The sequence below is a fragment of the Lathamus discolor genome, chromosome 2, assembly GCF_037157495.1.
Source record: "Lathamus discolor isolate bLatDis1 chromosome 2, bLatDis1.hap1, whole genome shotgun sequence".
In the NCBI taxonomy this organism is placed as follows: domain Eukaryota; kingdom Metazoa; phylum Chordata; class Aves; order Psittaciformes; family Psittacidae; genus Lathamus; species Lathamus discolor.
Genome location: NC_088885.1, coordinates 57,499,499 through 57,524,103, shown reverse-complemented (window position 1 = coordinate 57,524,103; position 24,605 = coordinate 57,499,499). Strand labels below are relative to the sequence as shown.

The 24,605-nt window shown below is 40.3% G+C and overlaps 1 protein-coding gene across 1 annotated transcript in view; it reads left to right on the top strand.

Moving 5' to 3' along the window:
• LOC136009029 (uncharacterized) overlaps positions 1-24,605 on the top strand; it is a 31,203-nt gene extending 6,598 nt beyond the window's left edge. The window contains 8 exon segments of the mRNA XM_065669118.1: positions 1,697-1,794; positions 1,796-1,826; positions 7,899-8,065; positions 11,825-11,926; positions 12,477-14,265; positions 16,530-16,664; positions 16,771-16,951; positions 19,303-24,605. Coding sequence (XP_065525190.1) covers positions 1,697-1,794; positions 1,796-1,826; positions 7,899-8,065; positions 11,825-11,926; positions 12,477-14,265; positions 16,530-16,664; positions 16,771-16,951; positions 19,303-19,505 — 2,706 coding nt within the window. The 3' untranslated portion in view covers positions 19,506-24,605.

The following is a 24,605-nucleotide window of genomic DNA, read 5'->3' as shown; positions in this document are numbered from 1 at the left end:
TTCAGATACTGGAAGGCTGCTACAAGGTCTCCATGCAGCCTTCTCTTCTCCGGGCTGAACAGCGCCAACTTTCTCAGCCTGTCTTCATACAGGAGGTGCTCCAGCCCCCTGAGCATCCTCATGGCCTTCCTCTGGACTTGTTCCAACAGTTCCATGTCCATTTTATGTTGAGGACACCAGAACTGCACGCAGTACTCCAGGTGAGGTCTCACGAGAGCAGAGTAGAGGGGCAGGATCACCTCCTTCGACCTGCTGGTCACGCTGCTTTTGATGCAGCCCAGGATATGGTTGGCTTTCTGGGCTGTGAGCTCACACTGAAGCTGGCTCATGTTGAGTTTCTCATCGACCAGCACCCCCAAGTCCTTCTCCGCAGGGCTGCTCTGAATCTCTTCTCTGCCCAACCTGTAGCTGTGCCTGGGATTGCTCCGACCCAGGTGTAGGACCTTGCACTTGTCACGGTTAAACTTCATAAGGTTGTCATCAGCCCACCTCACAAGTGTGTCAGGGTCCCTCTGGATGGCATCCTTTCCCTCCAGCGTATCAACTGAACCACACAGCTTGGTGTCATTGGCAAACTTGCTGAGGGCACACTGAGTAGGGAAGGATGGGGGTGACCTGGGGAGACTGAGAGGATATGGTATGGATAACACTTGTTAACCATGAGCTTTAGGTAGGGACAAATCTGTAGAAAGCAATTGGTTTTCTCTGTTGATGAAACAAGTTCTGGTGTTGTGCTATGGTTGGACATTCAGGGAAACCACATGAAGTTCAACATGGCCAGGTGCATGGTCTTGTGTCTGGGTTGAGGCAGTCCTAAGCACAGATAAAGGCTGCAGGAAACTGGACTGAGAGCAGCCCTGAGGAGAAGGACTTGGGGGGTTGGTTGATGAGAAGCTCCCCATGACCCAGCAGTGTGTGCTTCCAGCCGAGAAACCAACCATGTCCTGGGCTGCATCACCAGCAGCGTGACCAGCAGGTCGAGGGAGGGGATTCTCCCTCTCTACTGCACTCCGGTGAGACCCCCTCTGCAGTCTTGCATCCAGCTCTGGGGCCCTGACATAAGAAAGACCTGGAACAGTTGGAGCGAGTCCAGAGGAGGCCACAAAGATGCTACGAGGGCTGGAGCACCTCTGCTATGGAGACAGGCTGAGAGCTGAGCTTGTTCAGCCTAGAGGAGAGAAGGCTCTGGGGACAGCTTAGCTTCCAGTGCCTAAAGGGGCCAAGAGGAAACCTGGAGAGGGGCTTTTGAAAAGGGCAGGTAGGGACAGGACAAGGGGGCGTGGCTTTAAACTGACTGAGGGGAGACTGGGATGAGATCTGAGGAAGAAGTTCTTTCTTGTGAGGGTGGTGAGACACCGGCAGAGGTTGCCCCAAAAAGCTGTGGCTGCCCCATCCCTGGCAGCGTTCAAGGCCAGGTTAGACAGGCTTGGAGCAACCTGGTCTTAGTGGAAAGTGTCCCTGCCTGTGGCAGGGGTTGGAACTGGGTGGTCTTTAAGGTCCCTTCCAACCCACACCATTCTGTGATTCTGTGAACATAGGTGTTCTGCTAATATATGGAGGAGCTATGGGTGGTGTGACATGGAGAGATGGTAGGAGGAGCAAAGAGGGGTAGCTAGAAATGACTTTCATGTGTAAAAAGTACAATTTTGATGGACTTGGTAATTACTGCCATTTTTTTTCAATTGCTTTTAATTAGGCTAATTCTGTTCTTAAGAATATAAATTTCTGCTTGCACAGCAATGCTGCATTCTTCAGAGAAGACAACTTGTGTACTGGTAACAAAGACATGGTCAAACTGTGTCACCCATGCTCATACCAAGTCAAAGGTGAGTCCAAAAAAGTGAATTTGCTCAGGTAAACAGAGATAAATAGTTGTATGATATGTTGGGATTTTCTAGTAAAGTCTGTTGAATAATCACGTAACAAAAATCCTCTACACCTCAAGAGGATGCTGCATTAGAGATGAAGCAGCTTTTACTATCTGTTTCAGTGTTGGAGAGTAATGCTCTGTTCATGCCGATCAGCAGTTCCCATTCAGTCTGGCTTTGAGGGTCACTCGTCATGGGCTTTTGTGAGACTTACCACAGTCTCCTGAAGAATAATTCCTGATAGTTACCATGGCCAAAAAAAAGTATCTTTGATTATATTAAATGAATGTATTTAGATGCTAGCATTTAAAACAAACAAAAGAAATGGCGTATTGGCCTATGTTTGTTCTTGATTGTAATTTGGCTATAACCCCTATATATTAAGCATATCATAAATGTACTTCTCCCTCAATGCACTGTCTGAGGTGATGCTTTCTTACATGATTTTTGATGCAATTCTCCAAGAGAGGTCTAACAGACTTGATTCAGTTTTCTCAGAAAAAAAGTAATTCTTTGCTGGAAAGTAACATTTTTTTGCTACTGCAACAAGTCTTTTCAAAATTGGATTCAGAAAGAAGTATCCAGTAATCTGCCATTTTTGAGGGTTAGTCCCTGATACTAAGAAATATCTGAATAACTGACCTATTTTCTCCTCTGGTTTTAGTTTTCTACATACCCCTGTCACCTGTTTACTTCTGCTGGTTAGCTTCCCAGGTACCCCAAGAAGGCAGTTTATAGAATTCTGACTTACTTACTCTTACCCACTAGTTTCAGAGATTAATATCAACACATCCTGAATGAGCTAGCCTTTTTCAGTGTGCTATAAATTATCTGTAGGTAAGAGTTACTAGAAGTTTTAAGTCAGAAAGCCAAAAGAGTCCTTTTTCTTATGTTTGCTTTATCATGCCAAGAAAAACAAGAAATAAACAGGAAATATTTATCCTGCCAAGAAATTAGAGGTGAATACATTCAGCATAGAAGTAGTAATAGTGTGCTGTGCTGTTATTGTTATGATAGATGTTTATGAAAAGTGTCTGTGAGTGATGTTCCATAGCAGTGAGTTCCTGCAGTTTTTGATGGTAACTGACTGTAAAAAAAAAGGCTTTCTCCTAATTTAGGTCAGATGATTTTTGCAAAAAAAACCCCAAAACTTTGTCAGATAGGACTTTATGTCAAAGTTATTTCTTCTAATTATAAAATGAAGCAAATATTTAGCTCTGATAATATTTTTTTTAAGCTTATAATATGTCCTTTCAGAGAACTGTTAATCTGCTGTAAGCCTTTGTTCTCACCTCTGAACCAGAGAGTGAAGGCTTGAATATTTTTTTCAGTTTGTCCCCCCCTAATGCTATAGTTCAGCAGTGTACCTCAGATAGACCTAGTGTCACTGCTGACACTTCTTACGGTTGGCATAGAATCGTATGGAATCCTAGAATGGTTTGAGTTGGAAGGGATCTTCAAGACCATATAGTTTCAACCCTCTGCCTTGGGTAGAGGCACCTTCCACTAGACCAGGTCGCTCCAAGTCCTGTCTAGCCTGGCCTTGAACACTGCCAGGGATGGGGCAGCCATAGTTCCTTGGGGCAACCTCTGCTGGTGTCTCACCACCCTCACAAGGAAGAACTTCTTCCTCAGATCTCATCTACATCTCCCCTCTGTCAATTTAAAGCCATTCCCCCTTGTCCTGTCCCTACCTGCCCTTGTCAAAAGCCCCTCTCCAGGTTTCCTGTTGGCCCCTTTAGGCACTGGAAGCTGCTCTAAGGTCTCCCCAAAACCTTTTCTTCTCCAGGCTGAACAAGCCCAGCTCTCTCAGACTGTCTCCATAGCAGAGGTGCTCCAGCCCTCGTAGCATCTTTGTGGCCTCCTCTGGCCTTGCTCCTGCTGCTCCACGTGCTTCTTACATTGGGGCCCCAGAGCTGGACACAGGAGTCCAGAGGGGGATTCTCACCAGAGCACAGTAGAGGGGGAGAATCCCCTCCTTTGACCTGCTGGTCACACTGCTGGTGATGCAGCCCAGGACGCAATTGGTTTCTGGTCTGTACGTGCACACTGCTGGGTCATCGAATCATAGAATAGTTAGGGTTGGAAAGGACCTTAAGATCATCTAGCTCCAACACCCCTGCCGTGGCCAGGAACACCTCACACTAAACCGTGCCACCAAGGCTCTGTCCAACCTGGCCTTGAACACCAGGGGTGAAGCATTCGCAACTTCCTGGGCAGCTCATTCCAGTGCCTCACCACCCTAACAGGAAAGAATTTCTTCCTTATATCTCATCTAAACTTCCCCGTTTAAGTTTTTACCCTTTATCCCTTGTCCTGTCACTAGAGTCCCTAATGAAGAGCCCCTCCCCAGTATCCCTGTAGGCCCCCTTCAGATACTGGAAGGCTGCTATGAGGTCTCCACGCAGCCTTCTCTTCTTCGGGCTGAACAGCCCCAACTTTCTCAGCCTGTCTTCATACGGGAGGTACTCCAGCCCCCTGATCATCTTCGTGGCCCTCCTCTGGACTTGTTCCAGCAGTTCCATGTCCTTTTTATGTTGAGGACACCAGAACTGCACGCAATACTCCAGGTGAGGTCTCACGAGAGCAGAGTAGTGGGGCAGGATCACCTCCTTTGACCTGCTGGTCACGCTGCTTTTGATGCAGACCAGGACATGGTTGGCTTTCTGGGCTGCGAGCGCAGACTGCCAGCTCAAGTTCATTTTCTCATCGACCAAAATGGGGTCATGGGGAGCTTCTCATCAACCAATCCCCAAGTCCTTCTCCTCAGGGCTGCTCTCAGTCCAGTCTCCCCCAGCCTGTGTTTGTCCTTGGGATTGCCCCAACCCAGGTGCAGGACCTTGCACTTGGCCTTGTTGAACTTAATGAGGTTTGCACTACCACCCATCTCCATCCTGTCCAGGTCCTTCTGAATCCTGTCCCTTCCCTCCAGCATGTTGACTGCACCACACGGCTTGGTATCATTGGAGACTTGCTGAGGGTGCTCAATCCCACTGTCCATGTTGCTGACAAAGATGTTGAACAGGATCAGTCCCAACACCAACCCCTGAGGATTGCCCGTTGTCAGTGATTTCCACTTTGACATTGAGCCATTGACTGTAACTCTTTGAGTATGGCCATCAAGCCAGTTCCTTATCTAGTGGGTAATCCACCCATCAAATGCATGTCTCTGCCATTTAGAGGCGAAGATGTTGTGCAGCGTTTTAATGAAGTTGTCTCTGAAAATCCCTAAAACTCCTCTACTCTGCTTGAGGGTCTTTCACTGCTCTGTCAGCAGCTATTACCGTGTCAGAATAGACAGTTACAGCCTTGAACTGTTTCCAGTAGTTAGCTGGACAGCACAAGAAACAAAATATTTCCAGTAATGAGAAATAATATTTGAATCTTCTGCTGTCTTCAGAGTGCAGTTAAGCCTTCAGACAGCGGATTTCCAGCAGGTCATAGATCTCTGTCTCCTAGCTGTCCATCTCAGGCAGTGGTAGATAGGCAGAAATGTTTGTCTCTGGAAAACTTGTCTCATATCTATGTCTGGAGATACAGTGTGGGCACATTGATGTGTCTGCATGTCTTCTGTCCTTGGCAGTGCTCAGGACATGACTGCACAAGCTCCTGAGTGCTCTGCTCAGAGTAGGGGCCTTGACTCCCACAGTCCCATCAAACCTCAGCTGTTCTGCGTTCTCTGCTGTGCAGGACTCTGTTGCTGGTGCAGTTTACTGTTTATCTAGCCGAGTACTAAGATCTGTAGATTGCATCTGCCTTGTCCTGCCTGGCAGCTGTGCTGGTGTGGCACTTGATTGGGCAATGGGAGGATAGTAGGAAGAGGAGCTGTCCTCAAGGTCTTTTTGTCCATCTGCATAGTAACAGCAGATCCTTAGCATGCAGCCTGGGTGAAGCAGGAGTGAAGGAACCAGGAATCAAAAGGGCATCAGTGTGTAGTGGGAGCACAGGACTCGCCTGCAGGTACTGTAATACCATCAGTGCCTGATAGCTTTGATACTGTTTAGCTTCATGCATATTTATATTTGAAATGTTAACATTATACCGATGGAGTTCCACTCTCTTATTTCTTCCCAAATGAAATTAATATTGAAAAAGTTTCTAAATACAAAGAACTGTGTAAAGCTTTTGGAAACAGTGAATGCTTTTAGTAAATGTTTCTGTTGGCTTACTCCTCAGTTGCGATGATCTGCTTGCAGAAGTTAAAAGCCCTCTGCATGCATTAGAAGATAAGATGTGATTTCACAGTGTGTTCAGTTTCGTACAGAGGGAGAGAGTTCAGTACATGCATGTTTGCATTTTACATGAAAGAACAGAAGCTGTATCTGTTGTGCTTTGGAAGAAAAAAAAAAGATCTGTTGAGATAAACCTGTTTAGGTTTTAGATGTAGTAAGTTTTTTGTTGTTTTAAGAGGTAATTCAGTGAAAGCAGCAGCTTTCCCATGATTTGCAGGGTGGAAAGAATGAAGCAAATTCCTACTGAAGACTGGAGCTGTCATCGCTTGTTTTTTGATTTATTTTTAACTTTTTTCTAGTTTTGAGGCAGCATTTCATTCATTCTGAGTGAAACGCCTCTGTGCCTCTGTAGTCAGTCCTTTCTCTGCAAAGCTGTTAGGTTATTAGATGTGACTACCTGAAATTCAGTGAAGAATTTTGAAACCAAAGCAAGCTGTAGGAGGCAACACACTGTTTTATCCCTCTTTCCTTTTACCGTATCTTGTTAGTAGTTCATATGTGCAGATAACAATTCCTCAGTTATTTTGAAATTCTGCATGACTAGGTAGAATGACAGACTCCTGTGGTTTGGAAGTGCTGAATGATGAGGTGGTATCTCGGGTACCAGAAGTACCTCCTTAGCTGATCCTTAGTCATGTCCTGCACAGCTCACATTAGCAGTCATTAATGGCTCTGAAAATAAATTAAATAAATAAATAAATAAATTCATTAGTTGCAGATCTTATTTTTAATTTATGCAAAAATATTTTCTACGGTAACCAAGGAGCGTAATTTATCTCTGTGTTGCTTCTTAATAAACTAAACAAAACCAAGGCCCAGGCATTGTTTTCTGCTTGTTGATACTGCTAAGATGTTGGCCTTGGTCAGATATTGCTTTCCTAAATGATACTTGTATGTTGTGTCATTTAGTCTCTGGGCCAGGAAGTTGTTCTTGTTTCTTATTTAATAATGCAGATATTGATAGTGTGTTTTTATGGGATGTTACAGAATATGTGTCTAACCTCCACAGGGTCATAGGAGTCAGTGCCTTCTGCCTCAAATTAGAATCATAGAATAGTTAGGGTTGGAAGGGTGTTAGGGTTTCAGGTGAGATCTCAAAAAATCAGTAGCTTGACTTAACTGGGCCTGCTCTGAGCAGGGATTTAGGCTAGATGATGCCAGAGGTTTCTTCTAACTCAAAGCAGGTTTCTGATACTCAGCGTAAACCTTTGTCAATCACAGGTTCTGTCAAAGCAATGAGATACTGTGTGAGGTGTGGTTCCCCATGTTCTTTAGATTCCCTACTATTTATTCTTTGAATAAATAATTTTTCTTTTCTGGACCATCACTTAAAGACAGATGGCTTTTCTTACCCGTGTTTTGCTCTTTGAAGGTTAGAAGTGGCTCTTTGTGCTAATTGTGGGCACTTTGTTGGCATATTTTATGTTTTCAGGGATAATTTCTCTTCCCTTTGTTTTCTCAGAAGGGATGTGTATGCCTGTGATAAGTGCGTTTCCAGTCATATAGGCCAGAAGATTCTGAGCTTGTGAACGTGACATGCAAACACCTACAATGTGAAACCTGTAGACAATTCGTGTTATTGTATAGTAAGTATTTTTTTATTATTATTTATTTTTAGCCTACTTTAAGGTAGAGGATGCAGCAAGTTTATACTGTATCCTTTTATCATAGCTACATTGTGGTTTCCTGAAAAGTTATGTAGCTCAAGATATAAAAGGAAGGGTTTGCTTTGTTGCATTTACTGCTCATTTATGTAAACATCTAATGTTAAAAATGTTTCTTTCTCTTTTCAACATAGGTAAATAGCAAGAAACAAACAATGGACACTCAATTATTTTCCCCATTATTAGGAGCAATTACTAGTACACCACCTCCGCTAGAATCTTCCCATCTATGTAGTAACTGGTCAAAATGTGAAGAGGATATTGGCTCTAAAACTTCTTTTCAGGACTGCACAAAGAAATGGTATGAGCATTCTTGGTGTAATCTTACAGTGGGGTTCTGGAATGCCTATATTATGGAGCAGAACAAATGGAATCTGGATCTTTTTGGGAAGAGTTTCTGGGATAACTAGAAACTCTTTTTTTTTTTTTTTCCTCTATAATAGTTATTGTAAAGGTTGTGAAAAAGGTAGGGGGTCTGTATGTGTATAGATGTGTATGTTTACATGTAAAAACATTTTAAAATTTGGAAAGAATACTACATTTAGGGAATGAAATGGGAAAATGCCATGTGTAATTGAAAACTCCTTAAGGAAAATACTTTCCTTCTGTGCCTCCCACCACTCAGTACCGTAGCTCGTTATGATCCTGCTTGGTAATACAGAGTATTTCCTGGAACACAAACAATGCAGAGAGTGTTAGGCACAGGTCAAGTGTAAGTGGTGCCTCTCCAACTGAAAGCATAAATATGCATAAAACTGCTCTTGAAAATATGCCAACCTTCTGTCTTCCCTTGATATAATGCACTCAAGTTTGATTTTATATATATAATATATAAAAATCAGTTGCAGTTTTGGATGCTGAATGAATTCAAAGGGTCTTTGCTACTTGAATCATGAAACATTTTTATTCCCCTGGAGCGCTCCACTCTGCCCAGGTTCTGACTATTGCAGGCGCTTCTGATCATCCAGCCTTAATAATGCAGTTGAATTAGTAAAGGTGCAGAGCAGGGCAGTGAGGCTGGACAGGGGTGTGAAAGTTTCCATGTCAGTGGAGTGTAAATAAAACTTCTCTTCAGTTTTGGTGAGTCAACTCTGCTGAGGAGTGATTTTTATAGAATCATGAATGATACAAAGGTTGCAAGGAACAGGGAATGATTATAGAAACTGGGAGGTGCCCACTGAAATAATTGGTTCTCTCCTTTGTATTGGTGATTCTGTGGCTTGTGCGCAGCCATTGAAATTGTAACATTAGAACTATTCCAGCCTTAAAATGTAAACCATGATTTCATATTAGGCTTCCCTCTCTCTTCTTTCCATCTTAATGCCAAGTGCTGGCAACATAATATTGCTTTTGGGGGGTTGGTTGATAACAGTCTGGCTTAGCAGCTTTTGACACTGTGGTGATGCTGTTAGCACTGATAATATCAGTCTCGCTGCAGGTTTTTTATCACTTGCCTAGTAAGAAAGAGGAAGTTTGATGTGAGGAGAAAGGGGAATCCACTGGTTCAAAAGATGCTGAAAGGGTACAGTTAAAGAAGATACATGCACTACATATTTTTTTTAAATAAAAGGTTATATAGCTTTAGTACTAGCTGTAAGTGCTTTAAGCTCTGAGTGGCAATCCACTAATAAAATATACAATTTCTTCTTAAAAGCAGCCTTTAGATTATTGTAAGGTAGCAAATAAAAGGTAGCAAATGCAGCATTTCCCCAAAGGAAGACAACACATCTAATGTCTGTCCTCAAAGGCTGTGGACTTGTCCTCAGCTTCAGTTCTAAAGTTAATCACAACAGCTGGAACAGCACACAGATGTGGCAAAGGTGCCATTTCCATTTGCCTGTTGATCTTTCATCTTCTGCAACCCTCCTCCTCCTACCCTGGAGGGCCTTGGAGGATGATCTTGGAAGTTTTGGTGAGGAGCTGTAGGTCTTGGTTCATTTGTCCTATTTCTTGTTCTTTGTCTGCAGGGGCAGGCTTGCTTGCTGCCACAAACTTGGTGCCAGGCTGGACATTTGTGTTCTGTTTTGTATAGTTGTAAGCAATTTGGCATGGCTTTGCCTTTCCTGTGTGCTGGTTATTTTCATTGATTCTTTTTATGTTGCTCTGCCTTGATAGGCAGTAAATTAAGGCACTAGGAGCTAAAGATTTGATTCCTTGATGATGCAGAACTAAGGGGTATTACAGCAAGTGTTTCCTGGTACAAACCAGAAAGCTAGTTGCTGCCTATCTTGGACTTGAGAAAACTGAATGCCTGTTACAGTGGGATTTTTGTTTTTGAATTCAGTTGTCCTGCGATTGATGGCGGGTAGTTTATTCAGAGACCAGAAGGCAGGAATGTAGTTGACTTCTTTTCTATGTGTTTTGGTGTGTTTCATGGGAAGTATCTTCCTATCGGGGTGTATTGGGATTTTACCTTACAAGATGCTTCTTGACATGTCACATTACCAAGAATTTTCATGTTGCTGGTAGCGAACAGTGCTGGCTTGAGACAAAAGACAAGGGCAGTTGTTTCTAGTCCCTTGTTTGAGCAAGTTGATTGCATTAAGAAATGGGATTTGTCAAGTATTCAGTTTCCCCTGCCTTGAACTGCATTTTAATGTTTCTGGTGCATGTACCAGAAGGAACACACGAACATTTCATCTCACTTCTATCTAGTGTATAAAATCTGTTTGGGCAGTTTTAGACTCACTGCTGTCCTGTGCTTGTTCTTTCCTACGATTATCTTTTTCATTTATAGTCATTCCAGCTTCCTTCTGACCTGTGTGTGGTTCTAAAATGGCCATTGATTTTAATTTCTATGCGACATTGTAAATTGACCTGTCCCTTGCTGAAAATCATCATCTAGATGTAAAATTTCATCTTTGATCTCTGTTTGGTTGCAGCAATTGGAAATAAATAGGCCTCCTTACAAAAAATAAGAGGAAAAAAAAGTTTGCCATCTGACAAAGGCACAGAAGAAATCTAGTGATCAAAGAGCAGTTATAGTTCTACACTCATAAAACATTTTCAAGAATTCTTGCACTTATGTGTATCCTAAACAAAAACACACACCAGATTCCTTTCAGAAGGAACTGAATGGTCAGGAAGTAAATAATAAGGTAGTTAGGAGTCAAAACGTGGTAAGGTCTTAAAAGCTAGTAAGGCATAACTGTCTTAATTTTCACTGTGGCAAGAGATTAACAAGGTGATAGTTGTAGTAGTTTATCCCACATTTTATAGTTGTTAATTAGCAAAATCAGCATGGGTAATTATGAGGTAGCATTAGCAGATGATGTAGTTGTTGGGATAAGCTGATGCCCGGGAAGACTGAGAGATCTTCGGGGACACTGAAATGAATCAGCTGAGTGAGAATAGGATGATGAGTGAAATTTATTGGAGCAAAATAATGCGTGTTAGAGGGAAGGAAATCTTAATGGTGTTCTGTTTTAATCAACTGCTGAGTAAGAGTTAGATGTCATTAAACAGCTCTTTAAAGATCTCATTTTGCACCTGAAGTAAAAGTTGGGCTTGTGTAGGAGTAGTGATGGTTGAGCAACTTTGGTATTTATCTGGAATATTTAATACCGTTTTGACCAGCCCCTTTCAAAAGGGGATTAAAAAGTGATTCAATTTAAGTATAATTTAAATGTTTTGAGATTAAAATTACAGTTACTGAATTATGGAAATAGATAATTTAGAACCTCCAAGATTTTGAGAAGATTGATTGTATTAATCCTCTGAAGGAGACACTCAAGATGTGAAGAAATGTCTATAAGCTAAGTTATGTTGTTTGAAAAGAGAGAAAAATATTTTGCTGCTCCTTACTCTTTACTTAACAGCTTGAGAAGTGTCTGCTGAGGTGAGAAGTTAGGGAAGTTGTTCTGCTTCATTTAAGCTATAGAATTCATGAGTGCAGGAGGAGTTTTCTATATATGTGTCCTGAGATTAGATTAAATACAGAACACTTAGCAGATGCTGCTGAAATAAATCAAAGGTTTAATGCTTTACTTTTCCTTTTGCCTGTTTTGTTAAGGAGAAAAAGACTTTCTAGGCTTTTCTGGTTTGTTTTTTTTTTTTTTAGGGCACCAGTAAACCTTTCTTATTCTGGCAATGGCCCTGATATGTTTGGGCTAGTGTCAAGCATTTTAGAGGAGCCAAGCAAGCCAGAACCAGTTACAGACTGGTAAGTTTGATCTGAAAGTTCTTATATGTGCGTATGGGTTTTATGTCCTCACAGATACACATTTTTAGTTATTTCACAGTGTTGAGTAATGAAGGTCTTATAAATCCCCTTGAAATGTAGAGGTGTTCTTTTTTACTGCAGTTGCCATTAAAAAAATAAGGCAACAAACTGTTTGAAATGCAACTTTTCTAGTCTTCTATCAACCTACAGCATTTGGGAGGGGAGGGGAAAATCTCATTTTAACCAGTAGGGAGTTGACTGAATACAGTCAAATCTAAAATATTAAATAAATCTGAATACACTCTGCAGTTCTCAATATACAGATTATAAACATTAGAGAGCAGCATTAGTAGTTAGATTTCACATAGCATTTACTCAGCTGCAGCAGAAGTACTTCCACAGCTTATGTTTTAGAGGAGGGCTGTGTATAATTAGCCAAGAATGTAGTGGGGGAAACATGCAGGCTGAGGGAATGACAGTGATACATGAACTGTTTTAATGTAAGAAATTTCTTAAACCATTACAGGAGGCTTGTATAACTTTGTTACAGGAATTCTCTTTCAAGATTGTTTCCACCTGCATGGGCACCTGAACTTGGAAGCAATGGTGAATTCTCAGGGCTCTCTTCTAAGCACTCTGATGAAAATCAGGATTTTTCAACCCTGATGGGTACGCAGAACTGCTATCAGGAGCGCTTGCAGAAGTCACATGGTGTGGAGATGTTACACAGAGGTTTGGAAGATCTTCATCTCATACAGTCTTGGCTTTCTCCATCTGGTCCTTGCACTCAGCCTGATAATATCCTGAAGAACAGTTACCCTGACAGTTCCTCTTTGCAAAATAATAATGCAATTTATCAAGAAGGGTTTTCATTTCAAAATGTAGACTATAATCAGCATTTGGGCAGTTATGACCACATAAGGTTAAATGGAGACTATGACAAAAATGGTTCCGATTTTAGCACTTTTTCTTCTCAGAAAAGAGTGAAAGAAGGCACTAGCATTCAGAAAGAGTTTTGGAAAACTGAAAGAGCAAGAGGCAAAGCTCTGAAAAATTGTACTCAAGAACAAGCTAAGTATTCCCCTGATATTTCCAGTCAGCCTGTTGATGATTCTTGGGATAAAGTGTCTCAGGACAGCCACTCGTTTTCTAAAAGATATGGAAACTTTACATCTGCTCATAAATTACAGTCCTCTATTCATCCATCACCATATTTTTTCAATCAACCCCCTAAAGAGAATATTTTTTCTAGAGGAACAGACAAAACAGCACAGGAAACCCATGTGCAAAATGGTCGTCATAGCTTTACTTCAGGGGATGCTCTTAATAATAATGACTGTAAGATCCATATTAGTCCTAAAGAATACTCTCATAAGGTATCAGAATATGATTCATCTCTAAAAAATGTCATGCAAATTGGGAGTTACTCATCATACCATGGACATACGTGGCTGGATGGGAAAACAGCTACATCAGATATCCCACGTGGAAAGCAAGTGTTAACAAGTCCGCAGTCATCTTCAGGGGTTTCAGCCATGCCTGTTGGTTATCCCACACATCAGTCTGTAATGCAGGCCTACTACCCACAGATCTTACCTGTCTTCCCTTCAGGGAAGGATGAAAGGTCACAAATATCAAATGGTGTTTCTAATAATTTAGGAGTTTCTCATTCCATCTCAGAAAATCCAAAGCAAATAAAAGCCATTGGACGATTGCAGCACAATTCATTGCCTAATAAAGAGGGGCAATGCCACAAATGCCCCATTGATTTTCCATCTGACCGGTTAACCCAGCAGAATGCTGTAAGTGAGGACCCTGAAAAATATCACAGATTTCCAAAAAAACAGACCCAAGAAAATAGTAATAAAGATGATCCAAGAGGCAGAAGGAATTGGACTCATTTTGGATCTACAACCCCAGATCATCAGCAATTCAATATGTTCCGAAAAAAGCATGAACAGAATGGTGGTAACATGTCAGATTTCATCAATCCTTCTTTTTTTCCTTCTTTCCCATTAGTGTCTGATTTTAAACAAAATCCTGGCTTTCCTCCACTTAATCCTCCTCTCTTTTCATCAGCAAATAACTTCAGTTTCCCTTCATCACCATTTCCATTCTCAGAACTTGTTGATCTTTTTCATTACGATGACTTGAGCCACTTGTATCCCTTTATCAATGATCTGTTTTGTGGAGAAATAGCTGCACCATACTTTGCCTTTCCAACACCATTTAACAAGTACAAACCTCTGAGAAATCGCAGTGGGCCTGCTAATGAGCTTCACATCCGTCTGGAGGAGTGTTACGAGCAGTGGAGAGCTTTGGAGAAAGAGAGAAAGAAGGTAAAACACAACTGACCAAACTTCCTATCAAAGCTGTCACTCCTTTGGAGGAGGCGAGAATTCTTGTGTCATGTTGTTAGTTTTAAATACCTAGAACAACATCTGCAGCATCTGCTTTGAATACAATGCTTGTATTGTTTGGCACGACTGGTTTTAAATCATCTGTGGCTTTGAGTTTCAGTGTCTAAATCACTTTCCCTTAGACTACAACATTTCTATTAACCCACAATATTTGCTACATCAAATGTAGTAGCAATATCACTGGCCAAAGCACGGAGTTATTGTTAGCTTGGATGGTTTTTATTAATATGGTCAATAAAAAGTCATTACCTAGTTGTTATTAATTCCATAGGCCTTTGCTACGACTCTAGATGATATGGTGATATATCAGGGCCCTCACTGCCACAGGTGGTTTGCAAAGTACTGGTGGTTTGTGGCCCTTAATGCTCTTAAAAGTTCATGTTGCAGGGTTTGGTTAGATGGATTTCTCTTCTTTTCTTGTCCCATACTTGTCTCCAACTAAATCTTTAACTCAAGTATTCCATACCTAGGCTCTCCATTTAAGGAGAGAAATTTTTGTGGTGTTTTTTATTTTTTGTTGGTTGTTTTTTTGTTGTGTGTTGGTTTGGGTTTCTTGTTGTTTGGGCTTGTGGTGTTTTTTAGTGGTTGTTCTTTTGTGGTTTTTTGTTTGTTTTGTGGTTTGTTTGTTTGTTTGTTTGTTTGTTGTTTTTTTCCCCTGTTTTTTTTTAGTTTCTTTCTCTTATTAGACTAACTTGGATCTAGTCCATTCTCAGTGATCCAACTTTAGCCTAGTGATCTACACAGGCTTTCTCAGTCCTTAGGTTTTGTAGTTACAGGCTACACCTGCAGTTAGCTTTAACAGTATAAACTGTTCCCTGTCCCACAAGCCAGCTGCCACAGCATGGCTCACATTCCTACAGCCAAAATACTTACTTCTCACAAGGGGCTGACTGCATCCTGACTGCCTGAAAAGAATGTGCTTGGGCCGTGTTGATCCCTGCTTGTAGGTACAGTTTTGGAGAATGCTATAGCTCCCCTGTACCTATGTGTATGGGAAGGGTCTGTCTTCTGACATTCTCAAACTTCCGATATTCTCACCCTACATTAATTTATTAAGTGTTGACAGAAAACTCCCCCCAGCGGGACTTGCATATAATTCTATCTAATCTGTTTTATCAGTCAAACCTTTCAGCTCTCAGAAACCTGTTCAGTGCAACTGCTTTGGAGTTCACAGCAACAGCGAACTTACCTGTTAACTTGTATAAATCTCACCTTTCTAGGCATCTCACATTTAAAAAAACCTTGTGAATTGCCTGTGATACTTAATGTGCATAAAGATTAATACTGGAAATTGCTTATTAGTTGTTATTCTTAAATACCTGGTGTCATATGAATTTATGTTTTTTCTGAATGTCAGGCTTCTGAGATGAATGCAGGTGGAGTCAGCCGGCTCTTCTAATTCATGTTAGGTGAGGGCAGAGGCTAAATAATATGGATGTGTCAGTAAACTAAAAAGAAAAGAACTTAAGCACGTATTTTCAGTATGAACATGCATTTAGTATGAATGTGGACTTAACCTTGTCTTGAACTGCAGTGTGGTACTAATCTTTCTCTCCTAAGTCTGTTGTACACTGAAGAAGGAATGAGATAGAGAACCATCTGCTAGTTGTGTCTTTTTTACTTCAGGTGTAAGAAGCTCCTGTCTAAAAGTAGGTGATGTTTAGTCACTTTCTGCACTGTACAGTGGTTTGGCCAGTTCCTTTCTCAGTGGGGAGTTTAGTAGCTGTGTTGATGACTTTCTCAGAGCTGATACCTATTTATGTTAAATCTGGCTTAATCCTGGTACACTTCAAATACAGCTTACATTGGTGTGATCACCTGTTTCTTTTGTTAATAATCATAGTATGTGACATTTGAAAGGCATACCTGGGGTGCTGCACAAGACTTTTTTTGCCTATGGTCTGTGTCCAAGGTGGATTAAAATGAAGTTGTACAGCTTTGTAAAGCTGCCAGTGAGCATTGTACTCTGAGGCGGAGCTGAATTACAGAAGTATTTTCATTCTCACGGCAGCTGGTTGTACATCTAAACAAGTGTTTGGGAGCATTGTTGTGCAAATGCCGTCAGAAGTAAAGACAGGAAGTGCACTTCTAATGTATTTGAAAATTCTAAATGGCCCCAGAATATGGTTGGTAATACTGTAGTAATTTCAGACATGTACAATGGCTATTTATTTCCCTTTCAGACTGAAGCTGACCTTGCAAGAAACTTCCCAGGAAAGCGCATATCAAGCTCAAATACCACTGCCATGTCCCGCCTTCCTGCTAACCCATCACGAGTTGATCGCTTGATTGTCGACCAGTTACGAGAACAAGCCAGGGTAAGTCTTCTTGAGCTCCAATTACTGCATTTCTTTTTGTTGTTCTGTTTGTTTAATGAAGATTTATATATGTTTAGTGATTTTTGGTGTTTTCAATGTCTGTCAGGTGCTCACCTTAGTAGGAAAGATGGAAAGGCTTCGTGGTGCCCCTGTACACAATAACATATCCACTACATTGAAGCACCATATGGAAGCCATTCACGTAACACAGGCGAGGCGTAAGGATGAGATTGTTAATGCTGCTAATCCACAGAAACAACGAGCACTGCGTTATAATAATGAGAAAGGTAACTGCTTTTCATTCCTTTGGTTTTAAAAGCTTTTTGTAAGTTTTAATTGTAAAAATAAGCCATTTGAAATATGCAAATTAGAAATAGGCAGCAATAACTGTAACTGCAGCAAAAAAAAAAAAAGTGTAAACCTACACCTGTTACTTTTTAAGCGACTTCTTGTTTTGTTCTTTTCTGCTTTTCCATTGGTACTTTAAATACTTTGAAACGTTTTCCTCTTCACTAAGAGAGCAGTAAAAACTGTCTGGTGATGTTATATAACTAAGTAGTTGTCCTAAAAGTGAAAATGTATGTGTTTTTAACAAGTTGATTTTTTTTTTTAATTAGCGTTATTGCTAGTCTTCAGCTTATAAAACACACACAAAAAATTGTTGGTGCCTTGTTAATGGATTATGTCTAATTACCTAAACCACAAAACCACCAGAAATTGCATTTCGTGAATTCCAGTGTCTGCTGAAGTAAAGCCAGAATAACTTGTAGCAGCAATATGTGCTTCTGTAGAAGTAATGCAAAATGAGGACAGTTGTGTTCCCTTTCAACACCACAGTGGGAATGATAACTTGATATTCAGTGTAGTGATCATACAACTGATACGTGCAGGAATTCAGGGTTTGGAGGTAAAGATCATATTATTTTTTCTTCAGAAAACACTTGGGTCTCAGAGAATTATTTCCAAAGAGGAATGCACATCTCCTGCGTCCTCCCATCCATATTTTGGATCTTTACTCATCACTGTCCTGTATTGTATTACTTCCTGTTGCTGCCATGATGTAGTGTTCCTTTGGCTTCCAGCAATGTGTATGGGATAGTTCTTCCTAGTAAGAAGAAGATAGACTGTAAAGAGAGTCAAGATGTTTTGCTTTCACAAGTTAGGTGTCAAGCATGATGTCATATCCTTAAAAGTGATAGTCCTAGATGCAAACTAGCTTCTAAAATTACTCCTGAAATTGTGTGACATGATATTAGCCCCAAGCATAAGCCAGGAAACAGGTAGACTTTTTAGAAAAATTAAATAAATTCCTACAAACCTTGTTTTTGATAATGCTTCATAGTAAAGGTATATAGAAGCATTATTTAGACCGTCCTGTATCCTACTTGTAGTTAAAAAAATTGCAATTAGTCATTTACAATTAGTGGTAACATCTGCAGTGCAGTTAGGTTTCTGAAGAAGAGATGTCCTGCTGTTGGGTGTCTAAGCACAATCTAAATCACATGCAGAAAAGCCTTTAGTGTGTTTTCTTCACTGTGAAACATGTTTGTTTTGAGTTCTGCTGTTAGTGCTTACATATTCCAAGTTCAGCAGTGAGCCTTTCCTCACTGTGAGGCTGGGTGGGAATGAGTAGCGCTGCAAGGAAGATAAAGGAGTTAAAAAGGATTGCATTAAGCTTATCTGGCTGGAACTGAGTGGGCAGTTTTACTAACTGCGCTTGTTGAGTAAAAGTGTGCAGCTGTGGGGAAAAAGAGCCAACAGGATGCTGGATTACATCTGCAAAGGCATCTCCAGCAGAGATAAAGATGTCATTGTCCTACTGTACTCAGCACTCGTCAGGCCACATCTGGAATTTTGTGTGATGTTTTGGTCCCTGCTATACAAAACAGACGTGAACAGGCTGGAGAGGGTCCAGAGAAGGGTCACAAAGATGATCCAAGGACAGGGCGGCTGTGTGAAGAAGGGCTGAGAGAGATGAGTTTGTTCGGCCTTAGAAGGCTCTGAGGAGACCTTATCACCATGTTCCAGTATTTAAAGAGTGGCTACAAAGAAGATGGATACTCCTTTTCTACAAGTGGTCACATGGGAAAGACAAGGAGTGATGGGCACAAGTTACTTCTGGGGAGGTATCAGTTGGACACCAGAGGAAAATTTTTCAGAATGAGAACAATCAGCCTCTGGAATAATCTCCCCAGGGAAGTGGTGGATTCCTTCGTGTTCGATACTTTGAAGATCTTGCTGGGACAGGGTGCTGGGCAGTCTGGTCTAGGTCATGCTTTGTCAACAAAGGTTGGACCAAATGATCCCTGAGGTCCGTTCCAGCTTTGGATCCTACGATTCTATGCTTGAAGATAGTCCCCTCTGGTAACATTAATTGAATAGGCTTAATTTTTGCATCACAGATATGGTGGTTATACCACTGAATTCTGGACACAGTTATGGTTGCTGTTAGCATGAGATGTTAACAGCTAACTGTTGAAATTCAACCAATGCAACACCAGTGTATTTTTTTAGCTGTTTCTTTAGCACACTTTGTGTACCAGTGATGGGTTGAGCAAATTTACTAATTTTTAAAATGTATTAATAGTACCAGGCCAGTGTATACAAGCGTAACCTGTAATGTATTTTTCCATTGTAGATGTTCTGGCTCTGGCAGCTGCCGTTAGAGACTTGGCTGCTTCCACACGCAAGGCTCGTACCGCTTTATGGTGTGCGCTGCAGATGACCTTGCCAAAAACCTCTTCAAGCAGTCCAGTAAAACCAGAAGTCGTTGAAAGGGCATTGCAGGAGCTTTGTCCTCCAAACACAAGCACACAAGAAAAAAAGCAGCATGGAGCATGAAAACAAACGATGCAAAAAAGAAAAACCTGAGGAACCCAGGAGGATTCTGGAATAATAGCTAATAATAATAACAACAACAACAAAAGGGAGGCTGAGGATGGGGAGGGAAGGCCAAAGTGTCCTGCCCAGTACCACGGGTGGTGTTTTTGATAAGCTATCAAAAGCTATCAAAAAAAGCAAGAGGGTTGCCATTACTGATTAGTGCTGCATTTCTATAACTGTGATTCTGATGTTGAGACACACATCTTGTAATAGTGTTAATGCAATTTTAATATTGCTGGTATTGCAGAGTCTGCTACGTAAGAATTTTGTTAAGAAGATGAGCTGAATAGTAGCATTTCCTTGTGTGCTTCTCCAAAGCTATGTATCAGCTGTGAGTCAAGCCATAACCTGAGAAACCAGAGTGTGGCAGAACTTAATTATCTTTTTCTTGTTGGTTTTTTTTTAATGTTAATAATATAATTTAGCATACCAAAACAAACAAAAAAAAAACCCATTAGAAAGGTATTTCAGAATTGGTCAGGGGTTTTTTTGCACAATTATGTAGTTCTTTTAAGTGCCAAAGTGATCATGAAGTAGTTTGCATCCCATCACTGTGCAGAGCAATCCACGCTTCTGTCGTGTTTCCTGTGGCAGTGACTTGGGTAATTCAGATTAGCACTAACGGAGTTTGACAAGAATAATCAGTGTTTAATGTTGGTTGTGTGAGATGCTTCAACAGTCACGCTGCTGCTTCAGTTCCTAGCTAAATCAGTGTAAACCAAGCTTTTCCACATCGCAGTCCGTTTAAAATTCTCCGTAAAAAAAGAGAAGAGGTTTTGTAGCTTTGCAGCGAGTACTGCATTGAAGTATACATTAGCAGGTGATATAAAATTGTCACTCAGGATTAGAAGTTAGATTTAGTGATTCCTCAGTGGGTTAAAAACCAGTAACTATATAACATAGTATGCACTTAATTAAAGAAGATTGCTGTTTCTTGTTAATAATAAGTTCATGGTACTATAATTTTCAGAAACATTCCATATTTATTTTAATATGTTTATTTAAAAATCTATTTTAGTAATATAAAGTTGGATATTTTGCCAAATCTTCCAAATAATCAGATTTAACGATTTACTCAGGAAATATGTATATTATTATATAAATGTACTCATAGTATGTAGAGATTTTTTTTGGGGAAGGGATATTTGCAAAATATTTACACAAAGCTAACTATATACTAGATTACCAAAGCTATTTAACTGATTAATTTTTCGCATGGAAGATTTAGTAAATTTAATTGCTGTTAACTTGTCTCCATTCTGTGGCTTAGACAATCAGAGTGTTATGTATCCATATTCAGGGTGAGAATTAGGAAAGAGTAATTCAAGTTGTGTTCTTAGGGCACTTATAAGTATTTTAATGTCTTACTGTCACATGATCTCTTAACGTACTAATAGCCAACTAAGGTTCTTGGGTCTCAGTATATTAGTGAGTATGTTTTGGAGAGTAGTTCTTATTTTAAAAGTGAATTGAGTTGGGGATATAAGCAACATTTGAAAGACAAAAATGAAGATTTTTCTGTTCCATAGTGTTCAATGTTGAATTTGACATTTTGTGGATAAATCTGTGCTTGTTTCCATATCTAAATGTACTTACCAAATGTTCCAGATACAGTTCTGTAGTTTTGAATCTGTGGATGTTTCTGGAGCAGAAGTAGTCTCAGTAGTGCCATTGTTAACTGTAATGAGGCAGTAGCTATATAATTTTATAGAGAAAAGTTGCACAAGCCTCACTAATTCACTGAATAAAGTTTAAAACCATGAGTCAGTAGAAATCAGAATCCTAGTACAGCAAGATTACGTTTTTTCTTTCCTAAAGAAAGATAATTCAGCTTAAAAGAATATTTTCAGCCTAAAGAGCAGGTAGTGGAGACAGCTATCTTTGTGTGAGTGGTTCCTCTGTGCTCATGTGCAATTTATTTGCGCAAACTAGCTTAGGAAAGCTAAATTTGCGTTTGTGAAACTGATTAACTGTACTCCATGGTTTAAAAAGTAGAGTCTACAGTATTTCAGTCAATGGATGATTCTGGATTTTAATTATGCTTTCTGTGACAACAGGGAATCAGAATTTTGCAAGTCTTAGTCAGCTTTTCTTTTTACAGAACAATTGTTGTCCTGCAGGATTGTTTTGTAGTGGTGAATGTATAGGGTGTAGTGGGTCCTTGTGTTGCTCCTGCGTTATTGTTGTGAAGGAGTGTGGTCTTAAATGGTTCATAATATAGTTAATGTGCCTTTAACAGTTTAATTTTTCAAAAAATGGCAACTAAGTGTATGCTCACATCTGTTTTCAATTGCAGGTTCAAAATGCATTTTGAAACAGTTACGCTGTGGCTTCATTTGACTACAGTTAACAATTGGAATACACTGTTAATGAGGTTCTTGCATCCTGTTAGATCGTGCAGTTACAGGCTCTTTAACAAGCATGAAGCACAGTAGCTGTGGAGAGTCACCAAAGTCTGGATGTGTTAGATCAGATATTCCTTGTTGTGCCCTACAAATGCAAGCAGTGTGTGTTTCATTTTGCCTTGCTCTGTTTTCTTCATAAAAAAATGGGGTTTCACATCACCATGATTTGTGCCCTTTTCTTTAAATGGTTTGATTATGGACAGCATGAGTCCTGTAAAGACAAATGTCTTTTCAGAATGCCTCAGTTCTGTTGCTTCATTACACACCCTTTTTTATTCCAGGGCAAAAAACACTGTATTTTGTAAAATAACCACCTGGAGTTACAGCAGCTGGGTTAGTCATAACATTTTTTTTTAGCTGCTTAATTTGGCAACAGTTTACAAATTCTGTAAGTATGGCACTGAATTTTTGGTATGAATAAGTATAGTGCTTCTGATTTTAAGGACTGATTGTGTTCACATTTCACTGATGTCAGTGGAAACAGTGTTAAGATGTTAGGTCACACCTAAGCCAGACAGGTGGTTTTGTTTTAGAATTAGATCTAATGTTTGAAATTTCCCCACCTGATTTGTGGAGCAATCAGGTAAAATTTAGTTTATTTCCTTCCTCCCTCCTCCCTCTTCTGTCTTTCCTCTCCCTTCCCTTCCATAATCCTCTCCCTCCCTCTTTTTTGAGATTTAATTATCTTCTTTTTTTCTATTTTGATTTATGCAGTTCAATTTTGTGATTGAGGTGAAGGTTAGCAGGGTTTTTGCTGGTCATGGTAACAGTGATATTAGACCGCTCCATTTTAAGGAAACAAGATACTTAAAGAGTCCCTTCTCAAGTCAAAGTTGTCATTAAGGGTGTATGTTTTGATAGTTGGTAGTGAATCTTTAATGCTTTAAAATCCCCAACTGATAGTCCAGTACAACATAGATTTACAGTGATTTCTGTATTCGGTATCAATAACCAGAGGCTTCTGGTGATTCAGCCTTACTGATTCCTGGAAAACAGGCCGGCATTCAGAGTAATAACTTCCTTTTACCTGGTTATAGGTTTGGTATCTCTGCTTTTCTTCTGTATCGAAATCATCCCTCTGGCAATCAAGTTAGTCTGATGGTATCTCTATAAACTAAAACTAAGACATTGGTACTAGCTCATTATTTGAGTTAGAACAGCATACAGAGAGGTTGTCTGATTCATGGCGCTTGTCTTGCTGGGGTCTTTTCAGAAGTGTAAGACTTTCAGTTCCCAAACTAGGCAATTTTCTTTCCAGACTGAAGTCTTCTTTTTTCTTGGTGTTTACCACCACCACTAATCTTTTGTCTTTACCTGCATACGTGTAATTTGGAAATGATTTGCCGTACAGCTTGGAAAATGATGCTCTCTTCTGTATAAGAAGTCTCACTGTTATTCCTGGTACTCTTCTCTTTGGTAAAGTAAATGAATAGTAGAAGATTGTGGGAGGCTTTGCTGAGGTACTTGCCTTTTTGGAGAAGTGTTTTGGAGATACTCTTAATTTTATGGAAAGCTTCCTAGCTTTCCTGTGCACTTTTCTAGAAGTGACGCTGAGCACAGCTTCCCGGGGTCATGTTTAATCTGCCACCCAGGCCTTCTCCCATTCTCTTTGGGGAAATAATGAAGACAAGGGGAGCTATTTAAAGGAAGAAGACACTGAGCCACCGGAAACCCTAGTTCAGTGAAGAGGGTCACTCCTCATGGGGGCTTCTCTGGTCAGAAGGGTGTAAGCCTGAGGGGTCAGTAGTCTTCCTTTGCTTAAACTGTGTTTCTCTTTTCCCCATCTGCTCACAGATGCCATCAAGGTTTAGCTGCTGAGAGTTGTGGCAGAGTTGGCTAGTTCTTGCCCTGGTAGCAAACTTGTCTCTGGTACCCATCCTTCCACCTTTGTGTGATTTAATCCTATGGAATCAAGCTTGCATATGAGCTTGAGGGACTAGAAAAGGGCTTGGGAACTGCTGGTTCAAACTGGCCAAGTACAGTCTCTTGGATCATGATCACAACCTTTTGCCTCTCAACTGTGAGAGAAGAGAATGAAGTAGGAGTAAAGCTCAGCTTTTCTAGATACAGAAAATGATAAATGGCAAGAAGTGCTTAGCATAAAACTTCCATTGAGCTGTTTGGGGTTTTAATCTGCTCTTCCTCAAGTGACAGCATTAAGCTTTGCTCGGTACGATATTCTCAGATACACAACTTATTTTGGATCACAGCTCTAATTCCATAGGTAGTTGGATTGGTTTTGTTTGTTTAAATGCTTTAAAGACTAACAGACGTTAAGCCTATATTTTTAAAGTCATATTGTTCGCTGCTCTGAAAGCTGGGTTTTGTTTGATCATTTTGGGGTTTGATTAGTTTGGAATTTGTTTGATTATTTTGCATTTTTATGCAGGGTTTGTGTGTTTTTGTTGCTGCTATTTTTATTTGTTGTTTATTTGCTGTTTTATTTGTTGCTATTTTTCCTGTTCTCTGTTTGCGATCTGTGATGTTACAACACTTCATGTCGGAGCAGCCCAAAGCAGTAGGGTTAGCGATCTTCTTTGTATCTTCATTGCTTTAACAGTGTACGGTGGTCATAGCTGTAAAACTGAATTTTACCTTATTTATGACTACAGTCATCTATAGGGTTGGGTTTTGGGGTTTTTTTTTTGTTTTT